This window comes from Manihot esculenta, chromosome 1 (assembly GCF_001659605.2).
Source record: "Manihot esculenta cultivar AM560-2 chromosome 1, M.esculenta_v8, whole genome shotgun sequence".
In the NCBI taxonomy this organism is placed as follows: domain Eukaryota; kingdom Viridiplantae; phylum Streptophyta; class Magnoliopsida; order Malpighiales; family Euphorbiaceae; genus Manihot; species Manihot esculenta.
Window position 1 is genome coordinate 15841221 of NC_035161.2, and position 23434 is coordinate 15864654.

General features: G+C 39.4%; 1 protein-coding gene across 1 annotated transcript; it reads left to right on the forward strand.

The window, feature by feature from the left end:
• The first annotated feature begins 5871 nt into the window (after positions 1–5871).
• LOC110607276 (probable polygalacturonase) lies at positions 5872–12924 on the forward strand. Its single transcript, XM_021746363.2, has 5 exons — positions 5872–6798; positions 8128–8248; positions 8832–9006; positions 11197–11267; positions 11911–12924. Exons 1-5 carry the CDS (start codon positions 6463–6465, stop codon positions 12549–12551), a joined length of 1344 nt encoding a protein of 447 aa, XP_021602055.1. The 5' UTR covers positions 5872–6462; the 3' UTR covers positions 12552–12924.
• The last annotated feature ends 10510 nt before the right edge of the window (positions 12925–23434 follow it).

Below are 23434 nucleotides of genomic sequence, written 5' to 3' on the forward strand. Positions count from 1 at the left end.
GTTAGTTACTAACTTTCTTAAAAATCCGATTAGTACCAACTAATGAATAAGAGATCCTATGATTGTAGCCGTAATGAGGATCTACTGTATAATATCTTTTACCGGTAATTTAGATGACATGAAAGGCTCGACCAGACACATGAGGTGAGTCTTCTATCATTCCGAGTGTTGACCATTATAATGACCGAGTCTTTTTTTTTTATGGGTGAGACTTGAATAATCGAGTGTTACGGATTATTAGAACTTTGCCATGTGACTTAATTATATGGTGACAACACATAATATATTTTGAGCGTATATTGTGTGATATCAATTAAAAAAGAGAGAAGAAAAGGAACAAAGAGAGAGAAGAAAGAGAAGAGCATAGAAGTGGCGATGAAGCTCAGTCGGAAGGAAATCGTTAAGGATCCTATTGGATCTTTCTTTTGGTTGGCATTTGGTTTTCTCATAGGAGTCATGTTTGTCTCTTCCTTGCCTATGGGAAAGGGGGAGAGCCTACAAGCTGTCTTTTGTCCCTCTCTTCTCTCGGTGTTCTCTTGTCGGGATGGGCGTCGGGGTGGTTGTGTTTGTGTTTTCTTTTGCTTTTTCCTATCAAGTTCTAGTGTTTATCTAGTGAGAGACGTCTTCAGGTGAACCTGTATTTTCGAGGGTGCTTCGATTGGCTTCTGGAGAGGATTATCAATTGGTGATGTTGCATCTCGGAACCACATCGCTACGTCTGGTGGTATCTACTCTTGTTACCCGACGATTGACTGGGCTCTGCACATCTCCTCCTCACTGCAATCGGTGCTGTTCTGCTATCGGTGTGTAATACCCGGCTAGACTCCGACGTCGAAATTCCAATCTTCCGTCGAAATCTTCATTGGGATCCGGAATCTCGGATACCAGAACCTCTGAAAGGGTAAAATATGTTTTTACAAAAGGTTTTTCATGGTTTTATTGTTTGGTTTTGAGTTAAAGTTTTAAAGAAGAAAAGAAAAGAGTTTGAGGAAAAAGCCCAGGTTCGGCCGCCGAACATGGGGTGATTTCGGAAGCTCTTTTGGCCCCCGAAGGTGATCTGGCCAGCCATCTATAAAAGGCCCCCTATCCGAAAATGAGCGAGTTTTCTCTCTCCATTTACGGATAAGGTGAGTCTCCACCACCCCTTGATGATCTTGTGTTTTTCCTTCAAATCTCTCAAGATTTTTATGAGTTTTATCTTGTTTTTGAAGTTTGGAGACTCTTTCTCCTCATCTCTAAGTTTGGATCACATCTACCTTCGATCTTCAAGAGGAAAGTGTAGATCCTTGCTTTTATTATGTTTTAAAGTAAGTTTTTAAGAGGTTTAAGGGTTTCTTTATGCATGTTTTGGTTAGATCTAAAATGTTAGGGTTTATGTTAGTTTTATTATAAATGTATGCTATGTGTTGTTTTGTTATTGCTTGTTGGGGTTTAGACTAGTTTTTGTACCCCTTATGCATGTGGGTGTGAGAATGCATATTGTAGGAAGCTGGGTATGAGATTGGAGAGTTTTGGGGCTGAAATACATAGGGCGAAATCGGTTCTGCCATTCTAGAGAACCCAGGTTCGGCCGCCGAACCAAGGTTCAGCCGCCGAAGCAAGGTTCGGCCGTCGAACCTGCCTGTGGAGACAGCCTTTGGCCGCCTAAACTGCCCCCGAAAGCAAGGACTTTCGAATTTGGAAGGGAGTTTAGGCTGACGAACCTGCCCCCGAAGGTTAGTGACTTTCGGGTCTGTGAAGGCTTTCGGCCGCCGAACCTTGTTCCTGAAAGTGCCTGACTTTCGGATCTGTAGGGACCTTCGGCCGCCGAACCTGCCGCCGAAAGTCCTCTGCCCAGCCTTCCTTTGCTTGTTTTGTGTACATGTTTTATGATGTTTTAGGGGGTTTTTGGGGAGATTTTAGAGTCTTTATAGATTATGTTTGGTCCCTCATTTGTGTCTACCTGTGTAAGTTTAGACCTGAGAGACCGTAGAAGCCAGCAGTGAGTCAGCTGCTCCTTTATCAGGAAAGCGTCAGCCAGAGGTGAGTAGAACTAAACTAATCTATTGTTTTTAAGTAATCAAACTTTTGAGCATGTTCATGCATCACGATTGCCATGTTTATAGGATGTTTGCATTAGAATTCACGAATATGATGCATTGCATAATTTTACTGCTGGTGTGGATGAATATTGGATGACCCACTAGCCCTCTGTAATACCCGGCTCGAGTCCGGCATCGGAATTCCTGTAGTCCGGTGAAATCTCGGGTGTCGAAACCCTCGAGAAGGGTAATGCATATGTTTTCCAAGGTAGTTTCACTTGTTTTCATGTTTTGAAGTGTTAAAAGACTTGAGTTTTGAAAGAAAAGCAACAAGGGAGAAATGCAAAGGTTCGGCCGCCGAAGGTCACTTTCGGCCGCCGAACATTGCATGGTTGCGGCTTCACGTTCGGCTGCCGAAGGTGGTCTGGCCAGCCACCTATAAAAGGGCCAAGGGTCGGTGGAAGGAGGTTATTTCTCCTCCACTTGCAGCCAGAGGTGAGTTTCAGCCTCTCCCACGTTGACTTTCATGTTTTCCATGATTTTCATCAAATCTTTCAAGAGTATTAAGAGTTTTGGTGACTTATGAAGGTTTTGAGCAAAAGAACCAAGGTTTGAAGCTTGGAGCTTTGGAAGAGCTTTTCTTCATATCTCCACGTTAGGATCCTTCATCCTCAAGTTGTGTAAGAGGTAAGTGAAGATCCTGAGCTTCTTTGATGATTTTGAAAGGTTTTATGAAGTTTGTATGGGTAGTATGCATGTTTAGGTTTAGGTGAGGTTTTTGGTGATTTGTGGTGGTCAAACATGTTTAAGTGTTATGTGCTATGTTTGTTTGGGGTTTTAGGGTAGTTTTAGACCCCTTGTGCATATATATGTGTCTATGCTCGTTGGGAGTAGTTGATATGCATGTTTGTAGGTTTTTGGGCAAAGTTTGCATGAAACAGAGCAGGGTTCTGCCCTTCGGGCAAAACCAGGTTCGGCCGCCGAAGGAAGGTTCGGCCGCCGAACCCCTTGTGGAGGCAGTTTCGGCTGTCAAAGGTTGCCCCCGAAAGCTAGGCTTTCGGTTTAGAAAGGGACTTTCGGCCGCCGAAAGAGGGAGTTCGACCGCCGAAAGGGTGTGAGTTTCGTCTCTGGAGGAGACCTTCGGCCGCCGAAGGTGCCGCCGAACATGCATGAGTTTCGTCTCTGGAGAGGGGTTTCGGCCGCCGAACCTGCCGCCGAAAGTGCCCTGTCCAGCTTTCTTTTGCATGTTTTTTATGTGATGGTTTTAAGATTGTTTAGCGGGGTTTTGGGGAGTTTCTTAGAGATGTTCTTGAGTGAGTTTGGTCCCTCATTTGAGTCCACCTGTGTAGGTACGGACCAGAGGAATCAGGGAAGTCAGCAGTGAGTCCAGTGTCAGAACCTGCAGAGTCCGTTCAGAAATAACTAAAGGTGAGTGGAACTTAACTTGTTTTAATATGACACCTGAATATTTTATCATGCTTCATGCATCATGACTATGCAATAGGGTGAGTGCATTAGAGTACACGAATATGACGCATTGCATGTATCCTTGTACTTGGCATGGCTCCTTGTACATTGCTTATGTGAGACGGCATGGACTTCGTGAGGATTCATTAGCCCTCAGAGGAAAGACCTGGAACAGCCCTACGGGGACCAGGCACAAAGACCTGGAACAGCCCTACGGGGACCAGGCACATGGTACTCCGGTACCCCAGATGAGATAGAGGGAGTTTTGATCCGTTCGGCCGAGGTGATGTGATTATGTGTTGCATTCCATGAGAGCATGTTTTCTCACCTATGATTTTCTTACTAGTCTACTCACTGGGCTATAGTAGCTCATCCCTCTCCCCTAACTCCAGTTGTGCAGGTTCAGAGGTCAGAGAGAACTCAGCAGGGTACAGGAAGAGTACAGAGTGGTGTACTAGCTAGTGTGGACATGTAAATGTATAGAGATAGTGTATATGTACAGTGTATAGAATAGTGCTTGACTTATACTAGTTGTAGTCCCTTTGTGGAGTCACATGATCAGTTTATGTATGTTTCTTTATTGTTGTCTGTTTATGAGCAAAACCAGGCTTAACATTATGAGTTTGATCCGCCTAGAGCCATGAGGAGCTCTAGTAGGGATTAGGAGAGAACAGAGAGAGTGCATGCACAGGTTAAGCCTTGGAATGAAGAAAAGTTTTATGTTTTTACAGCAAATGTATGATCATGTATGGGATTTCACAGGTATACAGACAGGATAGCAGGCTTACTACGGGTCCCGGCGACCTTAAGTCGATCTGGATCCTAGTGCCGGTGGCAGTTCGATTTCCGGGCTGTTACACCCTCGAGCAGGTTATGATATGATACGGATACGGAATACCAGGGCTGCCCATTCTACGCGCCCTGGCACTATGTAAGGGAAAGACTAGGGCTGCCCATTCTACGCCCCTGGCACAGTTGGATATGTTATGTTATATTTAAGCGAAAGTCCTGAGGAGCTCCTGTTGTGGGCCGGGCACATTGGATTATGTAGAGTTTTACTGGTGACAAGTCTATCTGAAGGTGATTTGTTTGTGCTGTGATGCATTTCATATGAGCATATGTTTTTAAACTGTTTTTACTGTTCTGCTCACTAGGCTCTTGTAGCTTACCCCTTTCCCCTAACCCCCAGGTTTGCAGGTCAGAGATAGTACAGGAAGTCGGCAAGGGTGATGTTTATGTTGATGTAATAGTTTAATAGTGGACATGTAATATGTAATGGATAGATTTGTGCTTCGCCCTAATTTATGTTTTATAAATCCCTGTTGTACATGATCTTTATGTAAAAAGTTTTAATGATAAGTTATGTTGGAACCAAACTTGAGGCATGTGATGTTTACCATGCTAGAGTATTTGATGAGGACTCTAGTGTGGGTCTTATGTATACAGTTATGATGCATGCACATGTTAGGTTTTGGTTCGTGAAATGTTCAAAGTTTTATGTAAATGTATGATCATGTATGGGATTTTATCAGGTACACAGGTTGCATAGTAAGCTTGCTACGGGTTCCGGCGACCTTAAGTCGACCTAAATCCTAGTACAGGTAGCGGTCCGGTTTCCGGATTGTATCTCGAAACCATATCGCTACGTCTTGTGGTATCTGCTCTTGTTAGCCGACGATCGGCTGGGCTCTGCACATCTCCTCCTCACTGTGATCGGTGCTGTTCTGCTATCGGTGTGTCACGGGCCTTTTTCATTTGCATGTTATTTATTTGGTTGTTTTCGTGTTGGTCTCGCTCTGAGCTCTTCTATGTGGTGGTCGACTGTGACAATGGTGCTTTGTTTTCTTGGTTTTGAGACGATAGTTCTCTACATTCCTTGATTGCGAACGGTGAGGTGGGTCAATGGAGTTGTTTTAGTCGGCTCTATACTGGTTCTCTGATTGAACTTGTATTGATTCAGTGTCTTATTTTTATTGTCTCTGTTTTTTGGTATATCGTTGATGGTCGATAGTTTTATATTATTGCCGTTACTAATGGTGCTTTTTGAACCGTGGTGGAACGAAACTCTTGATTATCTCATATTGATAATTGTGTTTAGAATTTGATTTGTTTATTTGATTTTTTGGTGATTTAATTTTAATTTTGGTTTGATTTATTTATTTTATTTTATTGTTTGGCCTGACCGTGTACCTCTGTCCTATGGACCTTACTAAATGCAATATCATACGCATTGATAAAAAAAAGAAAAAAAAAAGATGGTTATTTACTAATCAAGACATATTTTACTTGTTACTATTATTATTATTTCCAAGAAATCAGTGACCGAAATTGAAAATTGTAGAAAAGCGCATGTTCCTTGTAGATCAAACGGAAAGTGGATTCTCTCCACTCTCTTTGAAAGAAGTGCAAGGAAAGAGACCGCAAGTGGATGATGTCCAAGTATGAAAGGGTCATAACGGTAAATAGACAACAACCCATCCTCGCAATAGCAAACAAGTGGCCTAGCGTCACATGCCTCTTCCTTTATCCACCGCTTCATCACTGCTCATATGAACGTACTGCTACTCACACTCGCACTCGCTCCGTCTCCCCCTCTCCCTCTCTCCGCTGTTAGTGGAAGAAGAAACTCCAAAGACAATCACTTGCAAACAAAGCTCAGCTTTCATGGCTCCTTTTAACTTCTGGATTTGATTCTCGTCAGGTCTTTTGCTCTTTTTCTGAAATGTTCTTTGTTTAATTTATATTAAAATCGCCATTAGAGCATTCGACTCTTCGTATCATTTCCAGATCTATTCTTACATTCTATAAATCTTTATTCTACTTTGTAATTTTCCCTTTGTAATCACTTCTCTTCTTCTAACAATATATATTTTTGTTACCGTCTTCCTGTTTGGCATTATATATAGAATCACCAGAAACCTCATTATTTTAATCCATATTGAATTCTCCCTCCAAGGCCACCGAAATTACGAAAATGTCCCTGCATTTTCTTTCCCTTTTTCTCGGGCTTTCTGTTTTTGTACTCTTTTCCGGTCATTTTGCGGTGGCCGGAGTAGAGACCTGCTCAGGGATAGTATCCATGAGGTATAGGTATGACAAGATTTCAATAACGGACTTTGGAGGCGTCGGCGACGGGAGGACGCTGAATACCAAGGCGTTTAGGGAGGCAATATATCGGATTCAGCATCTTAGGAGGAGAGGTGGTACACTGCTTTATATACCTCCTGGGGTGTACTTGACGGGAAGTTTTAACCTCACCAGCCACATGACTCTCTACTTGGCCAGAGGTGCCGTCATTAGGGCCACTCAGGTTAGCTGTTTGCTCTGCTTCCCCTTCGACTTATCCTTGGGTGTTTGAATTCTTTTTTCTTTTCCTTCTAAGAAATATAATTTCTTTTATTAATTTTTCCAATTATACCTAAGTTTTATTAAATACTAGGATAAAATTAAATAAAATTATAATAGTTAATATATAAGCTACGGACAATAATTTTGGAAAAAGAAAAAAGAACGGAGTGCTTATTTGTTTAAGCAAAGCAAAGGGTTAGAGTTAATGCTGCAGTTACTGTGGCACTAATTTTTGTCCTGCAACGGGGTTACATTATTTGTAAGCGCGACTAGTAGCTCAGTGATCTCTAGGATCTTGTAGAACTTCTTCAGTGAGAATCTCAATGTCATCTGTTAAATTTCATCAAAGGGACTTACGAAGGCCTTTTTCTGGTAATTAGCAATTGAAAAAGTAAGAGTGCTTAATTGGGTATTTGGGAATTTGAACCTGCTTTCGTGCTTCTTATCTTCCTCCCCTAAAAAGCTATAGTTATGGAATATAATAAACAAGTATAGTTAGTCCCCATTTACTAAATGCAGGAGAGGGTACGGAGCTTAGACAATTTCTAGTGTGATTTTTAGGTAATTAATTACTGCATTTTAGGTGTGTGCGGGTGGTTCTTTTGTTATGGTGTTTTGCTAAGTCCGAGTAATCCAACGGAAGAGATCTGCATGAACCGTAGTGGTTCCGGGGTTCTCCAACAATAATGAATAAATAAATGGTGGGGCTGGCGGAGAAGCTTGCATGTGCAATTGAGCATGACATTTATAGGTGGTAGCAAATAATGTAAGTGGACGTCCAACAGGCAAATAGCTGGCAAGTAATGTCGTTTCATTTTTTATTATATTATTTAGCTCTCTAGTGGGTGGTGCTAGAATTCATTGCTAGTAAAGATGAAAGTGACCTGTCTGCGATTACTCTTAATAAGTACAAGCGAATAAACCCGAACATCCTGCGTGTGATGTGATTATTTTATTTAATAATTATTGTCACATAAACAAAAATCCAAACAACCATTAAACAAAGATTTGTGTAAATCATCATGCAATTATCTGAACATATGTCATACTAAATTGTGCAAGTGGACTGCAGGCTAACATAAGCAATTTTGCCTAGACTAATTCTGTGTAATCTAATTGCTTGTTTGCAAATGGAAACAGGTTTGGGCTACCTTATATGTTTGTGATCACTTCATAAGTTTATAAATTTACCCAATTCCTTTTACCATGAGCTGCCTATCTGACATTCTAATTTATTCTTTAGTCTTGATTTAATTAGTTCATAGTCTTTCTATTTTCCTTTGTGGTACAGGATTATTCGGATTGGCCTTTAATTGCTCCCTTGCCATCTTATGGAAGAGGGAGGGAACGCCCTGGTGGGAGGTATATAAGCTTTATTCATGGTGATGGACTTCATGATGTGGTAATCACAGGTGGGTTTCAACTTTCAACCATTGAATGAAGAGATGCCTTCAATTGGGCTTGCCATTTAAGTTGTATTTAAATTGATAATGTAGAAGGGAGATTGCATTTAGTTTTTAGCTTGGTTGAATGAAGTTCAAGTCATCTAGTTTTTCATTGCTGACCTTACTCATATATAGATTAGTAATAAATCTTGCTACAGTTTAAATTTGAAATACTGAAGAAGAACAAGGCCTACTTAAATGCAGTAACTTTGGGATTTGCTAGGAGTATCACCTTACTTTTATTTCTCTAATCACAGATTTAGCTAGAATTTTAAATCCCCTTGTTGACATATATATTAAAATAAAATCAATGAATACAATGGATGGCAGTTGTGTTATATTGTAATGGTTTCCATATTAGATGATATTTGCATTTGAGTCTAAACTAGATCTTTTATGTTTTTATGCTTGGTATGATTTTATTGTTTTATATATTAGCATAGAAGTTAAAAGGTTGGGCATAATGACTAAGAACTGTTTAGGAGATGTTTACTTGTATGTTACATGTATGGCAGCTTCAAAAAATTTATTATTGTTTCTTTTTTCATAGGTGAGAATGGGACAATTGATGGACAAGGAGATGTCTGGTGGAATATGTGGAGGCAAAGAACTCTCCAGTTTACAAGACCTAATCTTGTTGAAATTGTAAATTCAAGAAGCATAATTATATCCAATGTGATATTTCGCAACTCTCCTTTTTGGAACATCCATCCAGTTTATTGCAGGTAATAGGCTTTTGCACTAATTTCTTTTCAAATGGTGGAGAAATTTAGCATATTTTGGAGACATCGCACTAATTATAGATTGGCTCAGTGTGACTCTTTATTTGGGCTATAAAGTTCGTGCACTAGTGATGAATTGATGATGAAATACACAAAAATTAAAGATTTTATTTGTTTGCTTAATAAAATGGTACTTCTGTTCTCTTCACAACAAACATGTAGTTTTGTTCTCCATTTTTGCTGCACAGATATGAAATAACTGCACATGACATTGGGATTTTGACCATTTGGTGTTGAGAAAAAAGTATTTACCAAAATATGTTGATTGGGAAAATATTTATCCATTACTAGTGTTTTGAAAAGTCAAAATACAGTCTATTTTTTAAAAAGCGGCTGTGGGTGGTAAAACCAGTCGCATTTTGAAAAGGCCATTGGCTAGGTGTAGAGATTTCCTGCCACACTGCATGTACTGGTCGCTTTTAGAAAAAGGATGTATACAACTGTAGTGGGCTAAGTTAAGATTTAAATATTGCATGGATTAAGTGGGGATAGCAGCGATTGATTGAAATGTAACTACCACAATTGGCCCCAGAACCAGTAGAAATTGGAGACTTACTTAGGCAATCACAAAACCACAAGCCGATGTTCAGTCCATCAACCACCAACTTTCCATATGAAAATCATGACTAATACCGTCTTTTTGCTTGTTATTCATCACCCATATGAAGCTTCTGGTGATGTGTACTGTGACAGATTACCAAACAGTACAGGGAAAGAATTTAATAGAAGGAAAGTAGAAGAATTAGAGAGAAGAAAAGGAGGAGACGGAATTGAGAGGAAATAGAGGCTACGATTTCATTAGCTCATTCAGAATGCCCCTATGCAATTGTGATTCTCCCATATAAGCTGTTTGGACACCTAGTACAGCTGGATAACAAACTAACCAGCTGTATAACTACTTTATGAAAATATACCCAAAATACCCTCCTATTTCCCATCAATTATAATTACATTTTACCCATCTTCTTCTTCCTATAATATGTAACATGATGTCATTCCATTAGCATGCATAGGTTGAACTCCTGTCGAATCCATGCCTGCCACATCATTTTTAGAATTAGGCACGGGTGGCCTATCCACACCTATGCTTGGCTGACTTTTTCACCAAATATGCCGACTATACATAACTGGATATCATTTATTCATGATATAGTGCAACATTCTCAAGCCCCATTTGGCCCAATGATTTCATTATTGGTCAGACAGTATTGATAATACCTTCTTCTCATCTAGATTTAACTCTTTCAGTGAAATGCATCTGCTTTTTATCGGACACCAGATTAGTCTACCCATGGACATTTTGACTCAGGAAATGGGTTATTTGGCAGCCTTGATGCTAAGGCTATCCCTACTTAGTCCATGCAATATTTGGATCTTAACCTGGCCACATTACTTTTTGTTGCTTTCTCAAGAAGCGACCAGCTTCAAGAAAGCAAATAAACTTCTGGTCCCTTGTTTAATAAGTGACCAGCTGGTGGTCATTTTTTGGCAGAAAATCTCTGCCTTAAGTTGGCTGTTGGTTGCTTTTCCGGTGGAGATTTAATTCATTTCCTTCTGTGTTTTGTACTTTCACAGCACCACCAATGGGTACGTATATTTCCAATCAACATTTTTTGGTAAATATTTTCTTTTTCAACACCGAGTGATCTAGACTCCTATGATGTTCTGCTTCCCTGTTCATTAATAGCCTTGGTCTTATTGGTCATCTTCATTTTTCATTGTTACTTCTATTCAGCAGTTTTAGGTCACCAGATGATATTGCAAATGTGTATAGAAGCTGAAACTGTATTCCTGCTGTCAGTCTATGGATTATAGCTTGAACTTGTATTTTATCATCACAGTTATTCAAGAATCTGAAACATTAGTGGTGAGTGACTGTATAGGTAGAAAGAATTTCCGTGTCTAACACTGAACACATGGAAGGTGATTGGTTGTCAGAATTTGTGTTATATTGGCAATAAACTTGGGTCATTGTTGGAATTAGTGAAACTCGGTGGAGCCCTCTCTGCTTCTGTTCTATTGAGATCCTCATCCTTGTTGTGCTGATTGCTATTAGCCTGGTGCAATTGTGCAAGTATGGTGACATGCAACATGCAACATCTTTATCTCTGATACATACCTTATTGATTACAGCCATGTTGTTATCCGATATGTTACCATCTTGGCCCCACATGATTCTCCCAATACTGATGGAATTGATCCAGGTATGCATGTACTGCATTTTTTTCCTTTTTCTTTTCGCCCTTGTTTGGTATGCATTTCATGTGAGAAAAGAATTGAGTTCTATTCATAAAAGAATTTATTTGTTTGGAATCAATTTAAATATAATAGAATTCAATTGACATCTTTTATATTAAACAAATTAATAATAAATTTAAATTGATTTAATTTATTCATCTTTTGAATTCTTTCAAATTAGCCATTCCAAACAAGGGTTTCAAGTTTTGGGTATGGAAGTTGTCTCAAGACTGTTGCAGTACAAAACCTCCGAACAATTTTATACTGGCATCAACATTTCTTCTTTTTACTGGAAATATGTGGAATAGAAATAACAGGATCCAGTGGTTTAAGGCATTTTTCTGATTTGTGCCATTGCCTGACAAGAGGCTAGAGGTGTCTTGTATGAGTTTTAGATGTGCTATTTTCTTTTGTTCTTTCCTTTCTAAGACTCGTGGATACATGCTATCCCTCACTAGGTGCAGCTGCTGGGTTGAGCTTTACAAGTAGTTATGGATGATTGCATACACATCATTAGTGTTATGTTGATGCATGGCTGAATATGCTGCTGGGGAAGGCAAACTTTATGATGCATTTTTTTAATTTTATTTTCATACGCCATCGATCCAGATTCAAGCTCTGATGTCTGCATAGAGGATTCATTCATTTCTACTGGAGATGATCTTGTAGCTATAAAGAGCGGGTGGGATGAATATGGGATTGCTTATGGTCGCCCAAGCTCTGGCATCACAATCCGGCGGGTAACAGGATCATCTCCTTTTGCTGGAATTGCGGTTGGAAGTGAAACCTCTGGTGGGGTGGAGAATGTCTTGGCAGAAAACATAAACCTCTACAATATGGGAGTTGGCATACATGTAAAAACAAACATTGGGAGAGGAGGATTCATAAGAAATATCACATTTTATGATGTGTATATGGAAAACGTGCGGAAGGGGATAAAGATTGCAGGTGATGTTGGAGATCATCCGGATGAAAATTTCAATCCAAATGCTCTCCCTGTTGTTAAGGGCATCACGCTTAAAAGCGTTTGGGGGGAGAAGGTGCAGCAGCCTGGTTCCATACAAGGCCTGAAGAACTCTCCTTTCACTGGTATTTGTCTGTCCAACATCAACCTTCATGGCGTACCGGGACCAAGATCTACACCATGGAAGTGCTCTGCTGTACGTGGGGCTGCTCATGAGGTAAGCCCATGGCCATGTTCTGAGCTTACTGCCACACATCAGACTGCTTCGTGTTCTGATCACATTTGATATTGTGTAATTCTCTTTTTTTTTTTTTTTTTTTCCGATGATAAAAATATTGAATTCAGTATTCAATTGGCGCATAAGCAACTATAATTGCAAAATCCTTATATGTTATTTCAACTTTTAAACTAATAAACCTCTAGGAAGTCCATCATGAGGTTCTTGACGGGACCCGAGAGCTGAAGCTCATCTGAAAATCAATACTTCCTGATCACTTTCTGTTTGGAATTGTTGTTTCAATGGGCAACGATCCTTTCGAACTGTTTTGTCCTGTGAAGACCCTTTTGCAGAACCACCGAGATTGTCTATACGAGAAAGTATGAATGCTAGATCTGTAACACTGATATCAATTTCTGAATTAATCACTTTGCAGTTTAAATTTTCTGTAGTTTATTATTATTATTGTTATAGGCAGTTTTTAAAATATTAGAGAAAAAACATATAAATTTAAATTAATTTTTACAGTATGATTTTATTTGCTTTGAAAATGAGAATTTTATAAATTAAAAAGAAATAAAATTTTTTCGTTTTAAATAAAAAATAATTGAAATTTTATGGAATTATTTATTTCAAACAAGAGAACGATCTCATAGGTATTCTACAAAATGCATTTGATCCACTTCACATTTCTATATGATAAAGGAACTGCCATGCGATGAGGGAAACTTCTAGTGAAAAGTTTTACTCGATGTTATTAAGGGCGTGTTTGCTATTTAGGGCAATTGTTTTAAATGAATTAGTTCTAACTATTAAAAATTAATTTTAAAATAAGCTCAATATATTTTAGTTATGAGAACACAAATTTCTTCAAGTTACTTTTTGAATGATTTTTACTATGCATAAAAAGCATTTCAAAGAATTTTTAAATTTTAATTTTTTTTAAATAAAAAATTTTCATGTCAAATAAGAAAATAGTTAAATATGCTTTTTCTGAAAACCTTGCACTAAATTCCATTTGCATCGAAGATTTCCCAGTCTCCACGGCCTTGATTCCGTAACTCCTGCTAAAATATTCCAGGAGAATAGAAGATTGAATATAGAAACTGATGAACATATCTAATCCAAATATCCATATGCATATATCATATGGTACACACTCTCATCTTCATGTATATAACAACACCTAATATCCTAAGCACAAATATATATGTTTGTACATCTTATACAGATGCCAACTTATTTACAAACATAACAAACCCAGAAATTTAAAGTTTAAAAACGCCCCACAAATTAAATAGATCTCTCACCTTAACTCTTGGCACTCAAAAGTGGTTCAAGAACTTGCGAATCTTCTTCATGAACCCGTGCTCATGCTCATGCTCATGCTCGTGCTCGTGCTCTTCTCGTTCCTCGTGGTGGTGGTGGTGATGATGACGACGGTGGTGAGGCCACTTGATCATCTCCTCCCTTGATTCGTCTTTAATTATTGAGAACCTGCTCCCGCCGTGGTTAAACCTGGTCCATCTAGCTGGGATCTGATGAGGCCTACCACGAGTCACTGGATCAAAACCAAGATCTTCACCGCCGGAAAGAATCATGTCGTTGGCGAAGGACAAATCCCGATGACTTTTAAAGCGTAGACCGCCCCATGGCTTAAACTGGTTGTGGTGCTGGTGGCGTCCATGGCATCGATGGCCGGGACGAAACGGGAATAATGGACGTTGAAGGAAGTGACGGTTGATGGGACGGAAAGTGATAACAGTCAACGGCACCGTCTCAACTTTCTTGGTCTCTGATTCCTCCTGGATCGACTTCGATGTGCTAATTTCCTTCCCAGGCAATTTTGATTCGGTGGATTCAACCTCTTCCGACTCAAGCTCCCCGAGGGTAGCTGGTTCGGATTCATGTTTCTCGCTAGGCAGGACGATGGTGGCGGTCTCCTTGGTATCAGACTCAGGAAGGTAAGCTAATCGATTGTAGACGTCATTTACCGGCAGGGTTCCGGTGTCCTTGGGATCAGACTCAGGTAAGTCAGCTGAACGATCATTGATGCTGGTGACGTCATTTCCCCTCAGGTCCAACGGAACACGAGCGTGAGCGAAAGTAAATAAAAATAAGAGAGCAGTGACGGCGACGAAGAAGGCGAGTATTCGAGACATCGTTGAATATATTTGAGAAAATGGAGTGTGAGCCGTTTATTATATAGGAGGAGAGGGAAGAATCATAGGGAGAGCCGAGAGGTGGATGGCGGAGGTTTGACTGAGAGAAGAGTGAAAAGAGGGCAGCGAGCAAAGGGTATACCGACCACGTGGCTTATTACCGTTTGGCGTTTGGGTTAACGGGTCGTAGGTTTTGGATTTCGTACACCTTTATAAGGAAATAGGACAAATTTGTGTGCGTTTGGATATGAATAAGATGATGGAGAAACTTGGTTTCGAATCCCATGTTTCCCTTATTGATTGGGACCAATTTTTACTGAGTTAAGTTTCCAATCCCATGTTTTTGTTATTGATTGGGACCAATTTTGTGTTTTCAGACTTTAGCATTTGCTTGAAATTGTATGAAATTTTAATTCGAACTTTTTTTCAAATCAAATTAGCTTAAAAAATCACCTAACAATCAGTAATAACAAGTAATCATATTAATCGAGATTATAAAAGCAAACAACGAAGTTAACAAACAGCATATAGTTATAAGCCTCACAAGTGTTATAAAAAAAATAATTGGATATGATAATTTATGAATAAACTATTTATTTTATTTCAGGGATAAAATAGTAATTATACGTTATCATCGATACCATTATTATAATAATTCTCACATCTCTTATAGAAAGGGGATGGTCTATAAGAAGTGAAGGCACAATTCAGAAACTCCATAAGCCTACGATAGCCAATCGGGTTCAGCTCTCGCTGTGGCCAACTAGTCACTGTTCTCTAAAGATCCCTAGAAACAAATACTCTCGTCCACTTAACTTGTTGGGGTTCTTCAATCTTTGAGTCCGACGCTTTTAGACAATGCTCGCAATATGATCTGAGCCCAATCCTGCTTGATTAAATTGTTGGACAGTCGTAATTTTTAGTATAAAACCATTCAACTGTTGGTATCTCCCTCACATTGATCTCTGTGAGCTGCTAGCTCTTATTGATAATGAAACTGCGAAAGCTCTGTCTCCGGTTGGTAAATATTCTGCCTTTTATTCCTTAATCTACTGTAAATATTGTAAGAAGTTGTTACTTTATTCCTCTGCACGAACTTACTGCATGAACTCATTAATCACCGGTTCTTTTCTCCTTAACCTGTCTTGCCATTGCTTCTATTTAAATGTTGACCTTACTCTTTGCCTCAAAAGCACGAACCCATCACACAATAATCTATCAACCTGCAAAAACTCATACCATATGACTGTGTGATTCATCTGTAATAGTCTCATAAGAAAGGTTAGTACTAACCAAGTTAGATTCAAATACTAATTAATATAGCAAGTCATCTAGAATACAACATAATATAAATCAACAGGTGTGCTAACAGCACTTGACCATTAAGACTTGAACTGCCTTTACTCATCTCCTCAATACAACACAACCTTATCCCACTTGTAGCGAAGCTCAGCGAATCCTCCTATGAAAGCGGTGTTTCCACTTTCAAAATAACTCACTCAGCACTCTCTTCCTCTTTTATACGTCTTATGATCCTCCCCTTTGTAAGTCTGTCATTCTGCACATTTTATCTCCTTTCTCTCTACCTAAGAATGTAGTTTACCCAAATGCCGCTTGCAGCGTAACTCACAACATTGACTTGCCTCGAGCAACCTACACTTCTTGGCCTATCTCGGTCCTCCTTCACGTTGACCCACTTGTGAGAGCTTTTATTTGGCCATGAGGTCTCTTTCCTACTCAACCACACAGGTAGGACTAAACTTGTCTTTTAATAATATACATCATTCTCTAATCCCTTCTCAAGAAAGCTATATACTGTATGTTCACAATATCTGTTAACACAAACTTGTCAAGTCCCACACCACGAGGAACCTGACTCAATAATACACAAAATATTTTGAAATAAATGAATGAATGAATAAATTAAGATAAAGAAAGATACCAGGAAACACAAGAAATGTTATACCCATTTGATGCGAGAAGGTTCCCTCTCATTAAGTTTCCGTTGCACAACACCCTTTTCTCATGTAAAGTGTGAACATTCTCTATCCACAGGATTTTACACTTCCCTTCTTCGAATAGATTTAGCTCCAACTCACAATAAGGATTGAGGTTATGAGATTCCATTCTTGCCTACTTCATAGGCATTAGCTCGTAATTCATGCCACTAATGATTGCTCCTCTGGTTCACTTTCGAAGTACAGTTCATAGTCTTTCCTATGTCATATTGAATATTTTCGCACCATTCCTGCAAAAATACATGAGAGGCCTTTGCCTCAATTCTATCTTAGGAGGCCTCTTGCCTCAATTCCATCTCAGGAGACCTCTTGCCTCAATTTTGTCTCAGGAGGCCTCTTGCTTCAATTTTGAATGAAATGATTTTGTGATTCTTAGATGGCCTCAAGCTTTATTGGCTCATCCTCCCCCTTATCACTATACCCTGAAGTCATTACTCTCTCTCCAAATGTCACTAAAAGGGAGTATGTAGCACCTAGTCATTACCCTCTCTCCAAAAGATATCTCAAATGGAGTGTGCAGCACTAGGTCATTACTAGGGGTGAGCATTCGGTCGATTCAGTTTAAAATCGAACCTAATAAACCGAAAATCAAAATTTGAGTATTTTTAAAAACCAAACCGAATCGATTTTGATCAGAAACTGAATCGAATCGAATCGGTCTAATTCGGTTCTATTCGGTTCGATTTGGTTGGTTTCGATTTTTAATAAATTTTTTTATTTTTTATACTTTATTTTTAATATTTTAAAATTTAATTAGAATATTTTAACCTTAATATGATCTAATCTCTCTATATTATTGAAAATAATATATTATTATCACTAATCGGTTCAGTGTGGTTTTTTTTATTTTTATCTGATTAAAACCGAACTGAAATAACCGAAATTTTTAAAATTAAAAATCGAACTGAATCGAAATAAATAAAAAATCGAATCGAATTTTCAAATTAATTCTGTTCTGTTAGTTTTTTCGGTTTGAACTGAATACTGCTCACCCCTAGTCATTACCTCTTTCCCAATAATGTCCCTAGTGGAGCGTGCAACACCTCTAATTGATATGCCCACAATAGCCAGAATGCTTACGCTTTTGTCTTCTCTGCCTCACAACTATTCGTGCTACTACTCCTTGTAGCTTTCCAATTAGGAAGTCACTACCTCCCCTTTCATCATTTTATACTCAAGATCACCCCATCAGGTGTCATTCATATGAAAGACTTTTTGGGTAGCCTCAATCTCTAGACAATTGGCTATCACCGCTAACAACGTTCATTTTTCCTCTCTAGTACCTCAAAGTGCTCATAAATAGAATCAATCTCCAACGCCATCCCCTCTTGGGTGGCATAGACATTCAATAAGGCAACAAGGTTCTCTACCCTTCTCTCAAGGGCCTCCATGCATGTGCCAAACTTCGTCATGCTTCCACACCTCTGCTTTTCAAGTTACCCAATCGGGCATCATGAGAACGTTTCAGGCGTTGGGAGGCCTCAAGCTCTATTGGCCTACCCTTTCCTCGAAACCGCTCACTAGGATTTTGGGTGGCCTCATTCTCTATTGGCATACCCTCACCTCTACTCCTCTTGGTGGGATCTTGGATGGCCTCAAACTCTCTTGGCACACCCTCATCCCTACTCCTCTTGGCGGGATTTTGGATGGCCTCGAGCTCTCTTGGCACATCCTCACCCCTATTCTCTTAATAGGATATTAGGTTGGCTCAGGCTTTTTTTGGCACACCCTCACTTCCAAAGAATTTGGCTAGCATAGTTAGAAGATATTCATTTTTCTCTTCCAGGTCCGTATTCTTCTTTTCTAACGCCTCAATGCACTTATCTCGTTGCTCAAAAGCAAGGGATATCCCTTATTAGGTTGGGCGCTCATTTACTCCATCCAACAACTCTTCAACCTTTTTCTCTATGGTATTCACTCATGAGTTTCTTTTCGTCATTCCTTCATATTACTCATAGATCTTTCTTGCTCTGATACCAATTATCACAGTTTCATATTTTAGTACTTGCTTGAAACCGTGTGGTACTTGGTTGAAACGTGCGATACTTTGTTTGAAACCGTGCGGCTCTTGGTTTGAACTCTTTTCAAACCAAGTCAGCCTGAAGAATCACCTAACAATCAAGAATAACAAGCAATCATGTTAGCGAGATTATAAAAGTGAACAATGAAGCTAACAAGCAACATATACTCATAAGCCTGACAAGAGTCATCAGATAAACAATTGGACATGAGAATTCATGAACAGACAACTTATTTTATTCTAGAGGCAAAATAGTAATTATACCTTATCATCGACACCATTAATATAATAATTCTCACATTTCTTGTAGATAGGGGGACAGTCTACAAGGAGTGAGGCATAACTCAGAAATTCTATATAGGCTTACAGTAGCCATCTAGGCCCAACTCTCGTTGGTGGCCAACTAGTCATTCTCCCCTAAAGAGCTTTAGAAACAAATAAGCTTGTGGCAGGAGGAGACATCAACATATCTCATATGACACCCCTCCAAAATAAATACATGGAAAGAAATTATAACAAATTGTCTTGGTCCTTATCTTCATACTAATTTATTCCAATATTGCTTTCTGAGAATTTCAATATTGAAAAATTATAGTTTTGGTCCCTAAAAACTCTATGACCTTAACATGATGCATCCAGTCGTAAACATGGGCTCATTAGATGAGTTGTGCTCCTAGTCCTAGCGAGGGAGTTTCTTATAGAAACTAATCTGCTCGAATTGTTGCTCATGCCTGTTAGAATTATTATAAACATAAATAAAAATTTGACTGAAATTTTAAAAATCAACGTGCTATTTATTTTAAGAAAAATATTTTTAAAATATATTTTTTAATATTTAAATACTGAAAATTTTAATTTAAAAAAATATAGGATGAAACTAAAAGTTAAATTATTTTACTCACTTTGACAATTTTAATAAGATCTCTTCATAAATAAATTTATTAATATATTTTATTTTTTTGAAAATAAAAGGAGATTGTTTTATGAAAAATATTCAAAAATTTAGTTAATGGAAAATATTTTCCTAGTCAAAGTCCGAAAATCGAATCTTATCAAGTACGGGGAAAAGGTTTGGTCCCTGATGGAAAGGATTAAAGACGAGTAGGACAGTTGCGAACTTTGCCAGGTGGCCATTGGCAATAACAAAGAGACAGATCTTCTAGCCAAGATGGTAGTGGCGGGTGAATAGCACTTGACCCAACTGTTTCAATTTGTGGAACTGCATACTCCAGCGACGAAAATGGAAGAATCCTTTCCCATAAAAGAGGGGGGATCATGGATAATGTCAGTATACAATTTCTTAACACAAGATGATCTTGTAACATATGAGTTATTAACCAAACAGATAATAAGGAAGTCTTCTAAATACGCACTAATTGATGGTTGATTATACAGGAGGTTCTCAACACATCCATGGCTACAATGTATTACAGAGGAGGAAGGTTAAGAAGTCCTAAGGGATATCCATAAAGGTGATTGTAGGAGCCACGAAGGAGCTCAAACAATCCCTCAGAAGGCATGCTACTGGCCGATGATAATGCAAGATGCGAAGCAATTTGTCCAGAAGTGTCAAAGATATCAAATACATGCAAACATCTCGAGGACCCTAGGAGAAATGTAAGCAGCCATTGGAAGTCTCTAACCTTTCTTTTAGTGGGGATAGGCATCCTTGGCCCATTCCCTAATGCAACCGGATTAAGAAAGTTCGTGATCATGGCAGTAGATCATTTCAGTAAGTGGGTAGAGGCTGAGGTATAGTCCATCACCACCCCACAAGTGATTTCCTTCGTCAACAAAAGCATATTCACTCGATTCAAGATACCAAAGATAGTACTCACTGATAATAGAACTCAGTTTGCAAGCTCCAGGTTCAAAGACTTCTGTAAAAAATGGAAAATTAACTTAAGGTTCATCTCAGTCTATCACCCCCAGACCAATGGTATGACTGAGGTGACAAACAGGACCATCCTACAGGGTCTAAAGAAAAGACTCGACTAAGCTAAGGGCAACTGACCCGAGGAATTACCCCACATACTATAGGCATACAAAATCACCCCCAAGACAGTTACAGGAGTCATTCCCGTGGAAATTCAACTAGACAGCTTCAGGACATAACACCTTGAGATTTTAGGGAATCCTGAAGAAATGCAATTTAATTTAGATCAAGCAGAATTCCAGTGAGAAAAGGCCGCAATCAGAATGGCAGCTTACAGGAACAAGATGTCGAGAATGTTCAACAACAAGGTCAGGCCGCGCGCCTTTAACGTGGGGGATCTAGTCCTTAAAAGAAAAAATATAACAGGTGGCAGCAGCAAGCCTGGTAAGTTGGGCGAGAACTGAAGAGTCTCGTTCAGAGTCTTGAAGGTTATTTGCCCAGGGTCATATAAGCTGGCTAAGTTAGATATTCAAGTCGTTCCCCATTCCTAGAACAGTTGTAATTTGAGAAATTTTTATCAATAACAGGTTAATGAGGTATTTTCACATATGGTGTTATTTAGTAATAAGAAATGATGGGATAACCTTCCTCAAGGATAGACTAAAAACAAGGTCACAAGGCTGTTTTCACCAGACCATTTAGGCGTTATTCCCACTAAACAAGACCACAGCGCGGTTTTTGCCAGGCTAGGTCACAAGGCGGTTCTCGCCAGACCATTTGGTGGTTGGTCCCACTAAACAAGATCACAAAGCAGTTTTCGCTAGACCATTCGAACGTTAGTCCCACTAAGCAGGGCCATAAGGCGATTTTTGCTAGGCCAGGTCACAAGGCGGTTCTCGCCAGACTATTCGAGCGATGGTCCCACTAAACAAGGCCACAAGGCGATTTTCGCCAGGCCAAGTCATAAGGTAGTTCTCGCCAGACCATTTGAGCGATGGTCCCACTAAACAAGGTCACAAGGTTTAGTGGGCCACAATACAGTTTTCACTAGGCTAGATCATAAGGCAATTCTCGCTAGACTATTTGGGCTATGGTAATAAGGTCACAAGGCAGTTTTTGCTAGACCATTTGTTCGTTGGTCCCACTAAGGCCACAAAGCAGTTTTCGCTAGACCAGGTCATAAGGCAGTTCTCGCCAGACTATTCGGATGATGGTCCCACTAAACAAGGTCATAAGACAGTTTTTGCCAGACTATTCAGGCAATGGTCCCACTAAACAATGTCACAAGGTAGTTTTTGCCAGATCATTCGAGTATTGTTCCCACTAAACAAGGCCATAAAGTAGTTTTCGCCAGGCTAGGTCACAAGGCGGTTCTCGCCATACCATTTGGGCGATGGTCCCACTAAACAAGGTCACAAGGTAGTTTTTGCCAAACCATTCGGACGTTGGTCCCACTAAGCAAGGCTACAAGATAGTTTTTTCCAGGCCAGGTCATAAGGCGATCCCCGCTAGACCATGAATTTAGGCGTTGGTCCCATTATTCGAGTTGTTCACGCCAGGCAGTCGGAAAGGCAAGTATATCAGTCCTCAAAAGATAAAGGATGAAGGTGTCAAACAAAGACTTAGATCGGGTGAAATTTTCTTATTATCAAATTCTCCCAAGGTATTTTACAATCCTCAAAAGACAAAGGATGAAGGTGTCAAATAAAGACTTAGATCGGGTGAAATTTTCTTATTATCAAATTCTCCCAAGGCATTTTACGATAGAAAGATGTCAGTTTTTCGGGCCACATGCCCTGGTATTAATCCTATTTTTCAGCAAATTCTCCAAAATTATTTTATGACTGTTAAAATGGGCATTAAAGCCCCTCCAAAGAAGATACGCTTTAGCTCCGTTCATTCGGCAAAAATGGTGACGACAAAGGAATAAAAAAAAGCATACGAAATATATATTTTCATTACAAAAGATTACAAGAAAAAAAGGGACTTGAATAAAGTCTCTATCACATCAAATGTCTCTATTGCATCAGAATCCTCAAAATCTATCTCACCCTATGGGAAGGCACCATTTAAAATGCCATGAGAAGAGCTATCTTTCCAACTGCCTTCCTGTCCTTGTCCTCAGAATCAATCTAGCACAAACTAACTCTTGCCTCAAGGGTCGTAATGCCGAAAATCTGCCATAGTCAGACTAGTTGCAGTCTTCATGGCTAAGCAACATGCTTGCACCTTCATGAAGACCCACCTTCAATTGCTCTTCGAAGACCATAATGATATCCTCCGTATAAGATTTGGTTACCCTCAAAAATAGAAAATAGAAAGACCCCTCATTCCTCTCTCCTATGATAAACTGTTGTAAGCCAAAAAGAAGAAAGAAGGATTCTTATACAGCGAAATAATATACAAAGTTTTGAATGCGGCGCAGAAGATAACGCAACCACAGATAAGCGAAATGATGCTCATAACAAAAACCAACTGAGGTCACTCCATGTGTCCTAAATAAAAAAGGCAAACGGCCACCTTCGAGTCTAAAGAATTGAAGACCAGTGGGGGACCTCTGATCTTATATAACATCCGCCCAAAGTAAGGCGTAAGCTGTCACTACTAAGTATGGACACGTGGCAAGGATTAGACACGTGGAAAATGCAGTCTAGCACGAGGAAGAGAAGATCCAGACACTTCAGCACCCAAGTCACTGCCAGAAGATTAGCCCTTTCTTTAACGAGGCGAGCTTACATATAAAGTTACTATTATTTGACACGGCCTAGCATGCCTCCATTACGTATGAGATCGCAGGATTTCCACCTAATGGCTGGCAATACTCCATATTAAGCGAATGACCACATTACGACCGGATTATCAGAAATATACCATAT

Bases quoted from the DNA above. Each gene is read 5' to 3' on its own strand.
- LOC110607276 (XM_021746363.2), top strand. From the start codon at position 6,463: ATGTCCCTGCATTTTCTTTCCCTTTTTCTCGGGCTTTCTGTTTTTGTA. The intron at 8,249-8,831 runs GTGGGTTTCAAC...CTTTTTTCATAG, and splicing joins TCATGATGTGGTAATCACAG to GTGAGAATGGGACAATTGAT. The intron at 9,007-11,196 runs GTAATAGGCTTT...TATTGATTACAG, and splicing joins ATCCATCCAGTTTATTGCAG to CCATGTTGTTATCCGATATG.